This window comes from Amphiura filiformis, chromosome 7, assembly GCF_039555335.1.
Source record: "Amphiura filiformis chromosome 7, Afil_fr2py, whole genome shotgun sequence".
NCBI lineage: Eukaryota > Metazoa > Echinodermata > Ophiuroidea > Amphilepidida > Amphiuridae > Amphiura > Amphiura filiformis.
Window position 1 is genome coordinate 62,058,289 of NC_092634.1, and position 12,081 is coordinate 62,070,369.

General features: G+C 36.5%; 2 protein-coding genes across 2 annotated transcripts in view; both read left to right on the forward strand.

The window, feature by feature from the left end:
* The first annotated feature begins 222 nt into the window (after positions 1 to 222).
* LOC140157442 (uncharacterized) overlaps positions 223 to 12,081 on the forward strand; it is a 136,668-nt gene continuing 124,809 nt past the window's right edge. The window contains exon 1 of the mRNA XM_072180644.1: positions 223 to 742. Coding sequence (XP_072036745.1) covers positions 663 to 742 — 80 coding nt within the window. The 5' untranslated portion in view covers positions 223 to 662. The remainder of the gene's footprint in view (positions 743 to 12,081) is intronic.
* The window catches only part of LOC140156516 (scavenger receptor cysteine-rich domain-containing group B protein-like), a 30,865-nt gene continuing 20,142 nt past the window's right edge, over positions 1,359 to 12,081 (forward strand). The window contains exon 1 of the mRNA XM_072179457.1: positions 1,359 to 1,364. Within this exon, the coding sequence (XP_072035558.1) occupies positions 1,359 to 1,364 (6 nt within the window). The remainder of the gene's footprint in view (positions 1,365 to 12,081) is intronic.

Below are 12,081 nucleotides of genomic sequence, written 5' to 3' on the forward strand. Positions count from 1 at the left end.
ACGGTTAAGAGAAAAATTGGGTGACTTTTCGATGATATGACCCGCCAAAAAGGGCTGAAATTTGCTGGCAACCCATGACACCGAAAGAGCTAGGGCATTTATATCAGGAGGGTGAAAGTGCATATAGGAACAATGCCAAAAACTACGTCACGCCGGTCACGCTATTGTTCGACTTTAACTACATCATTCGCCATTTTGTAAATATTAACGCATGATCGTTGCTTTGAAGTTTCCACCGGATAGTCCGTGGATAGCGCAAGAGCATGCTTTGACCATGCGCAAAAAAATGAATATCATGAAGATGTTTAAGATTGATTCTTAGATGTTTCAAAAATTACCGTCATATTGCATAGATTCATCAAAGAATGGTTTGAAGTACTAACCTTATTTAGTAATTTTAAAAAATCGGGAGAATTTTACAAAATCAATGTTTTTACCTGTCGGTATTACAACTCGTGAAACACATTAGTGATGTGCCTGGGTGACCTAATCTACTAACCTTTAACGTTTCCTCTATGAACTCTAACCCTCCTGCAATATGGCGCCTATTGTCTAGAGTTAAACTACATCATTCGGTGTGTTACGTAATAGCTACGATGCCTATCCCTTTATATCCCTGCTAGGGCGTTGGTTAACTTCGCTTGACTTCCTCCTGCATAATTATGAAATATTGTTCTGCTGACATTCGAGATGGATGGACGTATACTAGTTGCAGCCACTGTGGCAATCCTGTGTTTTACAGGTATGTACAATTGCTTATTTATTCATAAGGTGCAGAATTGGTCTTTTTGAAAAATATTGTCACAAAATATCAAATATCGTCGATACTATCGTCTTAAAACTATATTATGACGGTGTCAAACAACTATCAAGCTTTATTTGAAAATATTATCAGAGCGTCAAACAACTAGGAAGTCTCACTTGAAAATATCTTGTGAACCTCTGGCTTTACCAGAAATATATACAAACATGATATTATAGCCGAAATATCAGCTTTCTAGATTCTGTGATAAACTTTAAAACAAGTTTAGATCATGATATTTAGAGCTGATCCTGGTTGCGATGGCTATGTGTGGAATGTCTAGGGTGTGCGCTCTTGTAGCAGCAGAAGTTGATTTGTTATATGGTTTATGGAATGATGTGGGGCCGTAGTGGTCAGCGATCACAACTTGTAAAGTGTGCTGAGGCTTGTGGATCAACGTCTAGGCGTTGTACCTAGTCCCGGTGCCTAGTGTGCGTACGCGTAGCGCACTATAAATCACTGCGCTTTTTTTTAAAGAAGGTATATCGTCCAAATGTCATCAGTTTCTAATATAAAATATCACCTTTATCTAGATGCTGCTATCTATAATCTAATAATGGCGGTATATCTAATAGACAAGTCTAACGGCATGACATTTAGAAGATATATATCGTCTATCGTCAACATTGCTAGATTCTATATGATATTTGCATGTGATCAGTTGTAGTAACTACAAATTTCGAACGTTTGAGGACTTGTTCTCAAGTTGTAGAAGGTACATATAGGGTGTCTTCAGTGTTAATTATTTTCATTTAAAAAATCGCAAAATATTAATATTGACAATAATTAATAACCTGTTTGACCTCTCCATATATTCATACCAGAGAAGATGTAATAAAGAGGAGGTTGAACAAGCTATCCTCAAACAAAATATGTGTGACACCGCTCATTCAAAGTAAATGATGAATCACCCTATTTAGCTGCTTTACAATAGAATACCACAATGGGGTTTGAACCCGGGATGGGTGTGATACACAAGTTGCAGCTAACTGCTTTTAGGGATAGGTCAGTGTGTGCATGTCATCATGCCATGCACACCATGCATGCAGACCCTGTCATCTTGTCAGATTTCGGATAAAATATGACTGAAGTTCCATGGCAAATTATAATTTTTGCTGCTTGTTGCCACTTTCAGCCTCTATTATTTATGATAAAGAATGTTTTCAATTATCAGAATATCTTTATTAGGTTTGCAGGAAATGACAGGAAAATACATAAAATAATAAAATAGAAATGATCAACAATCGTCACCACTCTAAAAATCCTAAAATGTCTTCTTTAGAAATGTATATATTTACAAAAAAGGGCGGATTTGGGGGAAATTTTACAGCACTCGATTTCTTTCTTGTATTATCCACATGTGGTATTCCATCCAAGCAGCAGGTCCTTAACACACGCGTTTCATACTTTTCAACAAATTCTCTATAGAAACATTGGAAATATTTCCAATTCTGAAGTGAAAATCGGTCAACCATGGGCGGTCGCACACATAACATCATAGGATATTTCAAGTGGATGTTTAACTACTTGAGAATAAAGGACTATGAATAGATGCGACAGGATTACCTACGGGATTATCTCAAGGATATAATTCTGTTGACCCTCCTCTTTATTACATCTTCTCTGATTCATACATTGCTCACCTGTGTTTTCATATCATATTGTGTGGTGAAAAATGATTACAAAATTTGCAATCATTTTTGGAGCCTCAACGATTTCTTCGAACCGACGGCTAAGTGTGTATGTCAGTATGTGAATGCACATTAAACACATACAAACACATACACAGCACCTGTTGGAACTCCCGGTCGGAGCCGGGAGTTTCAATTATTGGAAATAGAATGTGATATATATTGTCAAATATCGACATAAACGACTACAACTCTGGCGGAAATTCGTTGCCACACCAGCACGTTCTGGTGTTAAAAGCACGCAATCGATGCTAAATATGTGTTAGTTCCGTATTATTTTGTATAATAGTTGCACATTCAGATTACACTCTCCCCTTCCCCACTCCACCCCATTTTTCAATGTTGGGAGACTGTAATGTAGAAATGATGACGATTTTGTCCAAATTAAGGACGGGCGTACAGTTACTTCTACGAATTTTATCGGGAACACGATTAACCTAATACTAATAGTAGGCATGTCCACTAAAAATTGAAGTACTTTTAAATTGATTCAGACCTAACTTATTGGCTGGGAATTGATGAAAGAAACATTTTGGCGTTTAAATAATCTTAATCGGACGTTTCATTCCAGAGATATGGCCTTTCGAGTGTCACGGTTTTATATATTATAGGGCTGCTAGAACATGTTAAAAAGTTAAAGTCCAAAAAGGAATACTAACAGAAAGTGCAACTTTTCTGTCCAAAAAGGAACAGAAAGTGTACTTTTTCTTAATGTATTTATTAACTAGCTTATCTGGAACATTATATTTGCTTATAACAACATGAAAATAAGATCATCCTGAAAATTTAATCGATTTTGTTGACATACAACAAAAAATATAAGACCTCAAAACCCATGGTTTGTTTGGTGAAACCTCAAGCATGATCATAGATGGCCGCCATGGAAAATATCTCCATAGAGGAGATGAACAATAAGTGCATTATTTCAAATGAAAAGCGGTAGTCTTAAACATTGTTCAATTGTACTACACCCCTGGCCAATTTTGGGCCTATTTTTGCATTTTTCTCAAAAATTATAGCACATTGGTGACAAGTAAGATATGTATATTATAGGGGCAAAGACTTCAACTACTGTACTGAAAATTCAGCAACTCAAAACAAGTAGTTATTGATTTATTGATCAAATATTGGTTTTCCCTCATTTTTGACTGGAACTCCACAACTGTTGTCTGTGCTGAAATAAAATTTCCAGTGCAGTAGTTGTAGTCCTTGCCCCTATAATATACATATCTTACTTGTCCCCAATGCGCTATAATTTTGAGAAAATGCAAAAATAGGCACAAAATTGGCCAGGGGTGTAGTACCCTTAAGTGTATTCAATTGTTGTTTTCTTTTTTTTTTTATAAATAATATTCAGAAATGAGATTTTTCAAATTGTTACATCATAATCTTTCTGATTCGTTCGGATAAGCCTATACTCAGCAAACGCAAAGTTTTACAGAAAACATTTACATGTTGGGTTATATTATAAAGGGTACAGAACGTTTTAATAAAATTCAAAAACATTTTGGAAAACATGCTAAAAAACATTGCAATATTTTTTAAAACTATATTTGTAGTGTTTTTGAATTATGAGACAAAAACGAGATTTTAGTTATAATTACGAAATGTGTGTAATTTAGCATAGGTGTTTTCAGTGACCATTCCCAAAATAATCCAACATCTTTATCAACAATTTTATTATGATTCAATGGTAGGCCTATATTATATACTCCCAAATCGTGTGCAATATGAAGCTCATACAACATTTTGTTTTTAAGTTTATGGGACAAAAATGACATTTTAGAGCAGTTTAGAGCCGTTTAGAGCCATTTTACGAAACGTGTGTTGTTTAGCATAGGGGATGGTTTCAGTGACCACTCCCTAAATAATCCAATTTCTTTATCAACAATTTTGTTATGATTCCAAAGCATATAATCCACTCTCAAATCGCGTGCAATATGAAGCTCATACGACATTCCGTTTGTGAGTTATGACACAAAAACGAAATTTAGATGAAATATTTTGCATCCGGTAGAGACAATCAACGAAAAAAGTCTTGGAACGCTTGCGTGTAAATAACGGAAAACTGTTACCCCCTCTCCCCCGTGCAATGTTGAGAAATACCAAAGTCTTCAGTGGTTTCCCAATGTGTTCTAACATTGATTGATGGGGAGAGGGGAAGGGTAAATCATTGTTGTAGATGTCATGCTTGTTCCAAGGCAAAATATACATCACTTCCATGAACATATGAAATTCGATCTGCACGGAATTTCGACAGAGTGTACCAAGCGTTCCAAGGACTTTTTTCGTAGATTGTAGCTACATGATATAATATCAATTAAACTATCATTTTCTAGATCTAGCTATATATGATATGCATTAAATTTGTCTGACTATCAGATATCGCCGGTATTTTATAATATCTTATCTAAATATCGCCATCTATATAAATCTAACTAACTGATATGTATCAAATTTGTCTAACTATCGTTCTCAAAATCTAGCTAGACGATATGTATCATTTGTCTAACTATCGGATATATATCACAGATAAACAGATTAGATACAAATTTCCTTTGTCTTATCTAAATATCGCCATCTAAATCTAGCTAAATGATATGTATCAAATTTGTCTAACTATCGTTCTCAATATATACCTATATCATTTGTCTATCAGATATGTCGCCGATATTTTATTAAATGTCGATGCTAGTATCTAAATATCGTCATCTAAATCTAACTAGACGATATGTATCGTTTGTCTAACTATCAGATATATCGTCGATATTTCATAAAATGTACATGCTACTTTGTCTTATCTAAATATCATCATCGTTTTGTCTAACTATCAGATATATCTTAAAAACTGTTTAATATGTACAACAACATCCAAAGTTTATGGTTAAAAAGACAAAACAACCGACGTTTCGGGAGCATAAAACATCCCTTTTACAAGGTAAAAACAAGTAGCACTAGTAACTAGCACTGCAAGATATTAAAAACAAATAAGATTTATCGCCAATATTTCATAAAATTTCCATGCTACTTTGTCTTATCTAAATATCGCCATCTAAATCTAACTAGACGATATGTATCATTTGCCTAACTATCAGATATATCGCCGATATTTCATAAAATTTCCTTGCCCCTTTATCTTATGTAAATATCGTCATCTAAATCTAACTAGATGATATATATCAACTTTGTCTAACTATCGTTATCAAGATCTAGCTAGACGATATATCAAATTTGTCAACTATCAGATATATATCGCCGATATTTATAAATTTTGTCTAGCTATCGCCGATATTGTCATAAATATCGTCATCTAAATCTAAGGGCTATGCAATCTTGCCAAAAATCGCTTGCCCCCCGGCCCGCCAAACACCGCTCCCCCTCTCTGCCCGCCAAAAAACTTCCCCCCCTTGCACAGGCCAAATTTTTGGGATCCCAATTTGCAAACATTAAATGATCTATACATGTTGCGAGCGTAGCGAGCAGGAAAATTAACATATTTAAGGGGGTACTACACCCCTGCCCAATTTTGGGCCTATTTTTGCATTTTTCTCAATAATGATAGAGCATTGATAACAAGTAAGATATGTATATTATAGAGCAAGGACTATAACTACTGCACAAAAAAAATTATTTCATCAGACAACAGTTGTGGAGTTACAGTCAAAAATGAGGGAAAACCAATATTTGATCAATAAATCAATAACTACTTGCCTTGAATTTTCAGTGCAGTAGTGGTAGTCCTTGCCCCTATAATATACATATCTTACTTGTCATCAAAGCTGTATAATTTTTGAGAAAAATGCAAAAATAAGCACAAATTGGGCAGGGGTGCAATACCCCCTTAAGCGATTCCGTAACGGTTTTCCTAAGCCTTTTTAGAGCGTTTTATTTAAAAGGTGCCCCAAGAATGTGTGCCAAAATCGCTTGCCCCCCCCCTCTCTCGGATTGCCAAAATTGCTTGCCCCCCCCTCGGCTCACCAAAATGTCTCCCCCCACCAATTTTACCCTCCCAGGGCTCATAATTATTGCACAACCCCTAACTAGACGATATGTGTATTGTTTGTCTAACTATCAGATATATCGCCGACATTTCATAAAGTTTCCATGCTACTTTGTTTTATTTAAATATCGTCATCTAAATCTAAGGGGCTGTGCAATAATTATGACCCCGGGGTAAAATTTCAAGCAACTCGCCAAAAATCGCTCCCCCTCTCGGCCCGCGAAATATCGCCCCCCCCCCCCTTTGACCCGCCAAAAAATCTTTGCAAACATTAAATGGTCTATATACATGTTGCGGGCTCAAACTATTTCAGGGGTTTTACACCCCGGTTTTACGCCCAACGTGACACCGATCCAGGAGACCAGGCAGCAGCGTCTTATTTAGGGTTAAAGGCATCTGTTTCTGTGTTTGCATGTTTAGGGGTAATAATTGCATCTATTGTTTAGGGTTGGGGGAAAGACAACTACTATAGCAAATCGCGCTATACTTGTAGGGGTGCAAATTTCAATTTTAAATAACACGCTCTACAAAGGCTTGGGAAAACAGTACGGAAAGGCTTAATGCAAATGTTCCTGCTCGCTGCGCTCGCAACATATATCTAAACAAGAAATTGGGATCTCAAAAAAATGGCATGTATAAAGGGGGGGGGTCAAAGATTTTTTTTTTTTTTTTTAGAGGGGAGGGCAAGCAATTTCTGGAGGGCCGAGAGGGGGCAAGCGATTTCTGGCACGCCATTTGGAAATTTACCCCCCTCCTGGCTCATCATTATTGCACAGCCCCTCAGGACGAGAGCGCAAATGCGTATATCAGAGGCAAGGGCTTGCAAGAGACACGTGGCCCTATTTTTTCTTGGGGAATGTCTCTCCTAAAAATACTGCCCTGGGCATCTTCCTTTTAGCCCGAAAACACCGTTTTTGGGGAATTAGAGAAAAAAAATTCGCTTTGGGCGCTCTGGCCCATCAAATATGGATGGCGGAAACCTTCTAAATACGCCTAAGAATACGCCTAAGAATACGCCTAACCTTAGACGTCTAAGATGCAATCTTAGACGTCTAAGATGCATTCTTAGGCGTCTAAGATGCAATCTTAGGCGTCTAAGAAATTCGCGGTAGACTTAAATCAACGAATCACAGGACCAGAAATCCCAAACAACCAATCATCTTAGGCGTATTCAATTATTGACCAATGAAATCTTAGACGCCTAAGATTTTACACGCCTAAGAATTCTTACACGTCTAAGATTGATATTTTAGTGATGGACGGTATCACCAATGTGATTTTCTCTGAGGACTTGCAGCAAAATTGATTAATTGGTTTGATTTTATTTTCGTTGGTTTGGTGTGCTGTTTTGGTGTGGCTAGTAGTAGTCAGGTATTAATGTTGATGAGCATGATGACGGCGACGGCGACGATGATGATGATGATGATGATGATGAAAATTAATACACAAACAACAAAGAGGAACAAACATGCCTAGCATATATTTATATACCTCCATGATTCTATTTTTAACATAGAAAATTTGACCGCTTGTCTTCTTGCACTTTGCAGACTGAAATTAAGGCCTGTAGCTGTTAATGTGACACTCTCCGTCGAGTTTTTCGATAAATTCATTAATTTCTCAAAAAGTAAAAATAGCAGTTTAACAAATAATAGTTCAAATGAAAGCCATTATTGGGGGCATAATTATCGTATCATTAAAATAGGTCTGACACCAATTAAAACATGTGTTTTGATGTCCCAAGTTCATAGTAAAATATGCTCACGCTCTTTTTTACAGATGGCCTGGAATTTTATATTTCGGTTGCAGCGATTGCCCAAAAATAGGTGGTATGCTTATGAAAAGCGTTTACGCTTGGAATGTAGATAGTTATTGTTGCTATTACTGTTCGCGATTTTAATTTATGCATTCTTTAGCCGACAATTTTCAATGCAATTTACACACTCAAAATGTCGCTCGCGTAAATACTGATATTTTAAACAGTATCCGTTTTTAAACGAAACTACTGTCCACATTAGTTCCCAAGACTTTGATGAAAACATAGATACCAAATCAGACTGCATGTGACGAACAGATTTTAAACTAGAATTGAAAGAACCAGCGTATGCCCTATGAAAATGCTGTTTCGTAATAAATCGCGTTGTGATAAAAAGAGGGAATTTTAGACATCCTTTTGGCTGTTTTTTATACCAAGGAAATGCGTGACCTACCCCAAACTTCTCATGTAGCCTTGACTTAATGTCCGTGACTGTTTGATATTATTGAATTTAGACGATTTGAACTATTTACTTACATTTAACCCGATGTTTGGCCAGAGAATGTTGTATTATATTCCAAAGATGGCGACAGCTACAGACTCACTTTAAACTAGTAAAAAGGACACGTTTCTGCTCAGATGTTTCAGAGTTTGAGACCATATATTCACGATTTTCCTATTACAATTCAAACCTATGACAAATTTGGCTGGTTTGCGATATGCGATTTTTCATCCTGATGTGGTAGTGATGTCAGTACAGTGAGCATTTAATTGGGCACAGCCAAATAATTACTAGCGTTCGGCCAAAGCGCTGGTGTACCCATGCACACGCTTAATACGCCACATAGATGCGCGAGCGAAACAGCTGCTTCAACGCGTTGACGTTGACTGCCACATCAGGGTGAAAAATGGTAGGCCTACATGTATGACTATAAAACCTCAAACACGCCCCTCGATAAAGGTTGGCAAATGAAGGAGGCGGCAGTTTAGCGAATATGCGAGTGCAAGCGCCGCCCTAACCGTGGAAGGTTTCCGCATACCGAATATAGGTTTATATCATGGCCTCTAGGCCTCATGGTTTATTTTTCGAAAAGAAAGCATAATCAATTGAGAAGGGAATGGATATTGCCATAATAATATCAAAGTTAATACTTGTCGTCCATAACAAGAAGGAATGCATCACGATTGTATAATATCCAGCTTTGGTATTTCATTTGATTACACTAAACATATGAAGCTTTATCTTTACTAGATTTATGCACTGAACATTTGCAGACCAGGCCTTCTACATGTAGTGAGCACCACATTAGATTGTGTTTACAAGAAATATTTATAAAATAAATAAATAACATGAATCCATATAAGATTTATATAGTGCACCAGAGGATACAAAGCGCTGTAATTTCGCTGCTACTAGTGAATTATCAGAATCAGATATCATCAACTATGCCGATTGTAGCCGATTAGATTGTAACATCCACTTATTATCTCAGCAGTTCCCCAAAGTCCATTGGATGAAGAAAGATGTGAGCGGTATGAATTAATAAGTGTCGCCTCCTAGAAGTATCTTAGATCACCAGCTTGGATGATAAAATAATATCTAGAAACAGGCATCTGTTTTTCAAGGTCTCCCTTTCATCTATTGACCTTAAAGAAAGGATTAAAATTATTGAATAGAGTCCATGACCTGACGCAACGCATTATTAATGAGTAGCTATTAGGGACAGTCATGATGTTATGGTTGAGCGAGCAACGTATGACCACTACACAGGTCAATGGCCTGTTTGAGATCTGGCGGGTTTTTTGAAGCACAGTCCCTGAACTACGGTGTACCATGAGGGACATGCAAACTTAAAATAATTTTTCACAAACTCAAATATTTTTTTGCAAACTGAAATGATTTTCTACAAACTCAAATATTTTTTTTACCAAACTTGAAATATTTTTTGCAAACTTTCGACTTTCACGAGAGAGCAAGACTCCCAGCGAGACTCATGCTATCGAGATTGAGTCTATGCGCGATGCGATATGATTTTTTTTTTTTTTTTTTAAAGAAGGGTCTTAGACCGCTCGGCCACACGACTTGTTGGTATCCATCTTGAATTTTTTTTTACATATAATCGCAACCTCAACATAGGCTTACCACGTGGCAAGCAAAGGCAGAAAACATACCATATTTTGGAATTTTATTTGCTTAAAAACATTAATGTGTATTAACGCGGCTGTGTACTCTAGCCATTGTTTCTTTCTCAAAATTGAGTTTTTATGATATGTTTGTACCTTGTTATGTTTTTTATAAATACAAGTGTTTTTTTTATGTTTGCACTTTGTTATGTTTTTTATAAATAAAAGGAATGAAAATCCAGATTTGTAAACTCCAACTGCAATATTTTAAGGATTTTATTTCACTATTCCACTCGTGTTTGAAATTGAAAAGGAAAGAAAATCTTTGTTGTACCAGCAAGGTACACGCGCGCAACAACTCATCGCGTTGCGTATCGCGCAATTTGTTAACATTGAAATAATGGCCGTTGAAGTTTAAAGTGGTCACATTTTGCACTTTCATCGAATCTCACAGGAGAATGCGACAGTTTTCGTTTTTGAAACTTATATTACGTGAACATCGGGTAAATCCACAGCCCCTTGAGAAGTTTGAGCGAAATCCATTCATAACTTGATATTTAAATCGGGGAAAGAACTTGAAAAACCCACATTTTATCAGCTAAAACGGAGCCATTTGACCACTAGGTTTTTGTGAAATCAGTGCTTCCGTGGTGTTTCCATCAGATGCGCCGCGCATGTAGATAAGCGTCGCGTATGCGTAGCGTATTTGTGCGTTAACAAATTGCGCGATACGCAACGCGATGCGTTGTTGGGCGCGTGTACCCTGCTGGTTCAACAAAGATTTTCTTTCCTTTTCAATTTCAAACACGAGTGGAATAGTGAAATAAAATCCTTAAAATATTGCAGTTGGAGTTTACAAATCTGGATTTTCATTCCTTTTATTTATAAAAAACATAACAAAGTGCAAACATAAAAAAAACACCTCAATTTTGCGAAAGAAACAATGTCTAGAGTACACAGCCGCGTTAAGAGGCGCACCATTTAATTTCCAAGGGGCATGGGAGTTTTTTGAAAAAAAACTTCGGCCACTAGTGAGACGAAAAAACAACTTCGCCCACTAGTGAGATGGAAATTTTTGTTGCCTCACTGGTGAGTAAAACAAATTTCTCCCACCCAACTTTGTATAAAGGTATACATTATAATTGAAAAATAAATAAATAAATAAAAAAAAGGCGGTGAAAATAAATCCTCCCTTTGGAGGCGATAAAAAATACAAAAAAATTCTGCCTGACCCAAACTCCCATGCACCCCTGAGAATCTAATGGTGCGTCCCCTGCGTGATCTAAATACAGAAATCCGACAATAAATGGGCCTCTACATGCACAATAAATTATATTAAAGTTTGCAACAACAAAAATTAAAGTTTGTAATAATTATTCGAGTTTGTAAAAAATCATTTGAGTTTGTAAAAAATTATCAAAGTTTGCAAAAATTATTTTAAGTTAGCATGTTCCTCATGGTACACCGTACTGAACATAACATATCCGTGGGCATATGACCGAAATTGCCTAGCAGTCTATAGTGTGATTAGAACATTATTGTCTGGTGATCATTATAGTATGATCAGTACGAAAAATCCAGATTTTCAAAAATTAAAAGAACCACTTTTTAGCGGCTTTACACAGCTGAAGTAATGAAAGGGTTGAAAGACTACAATATTATGGCATAAACAAGAATATGTTCGATTGGTCTTTATTCCTATAGGCTG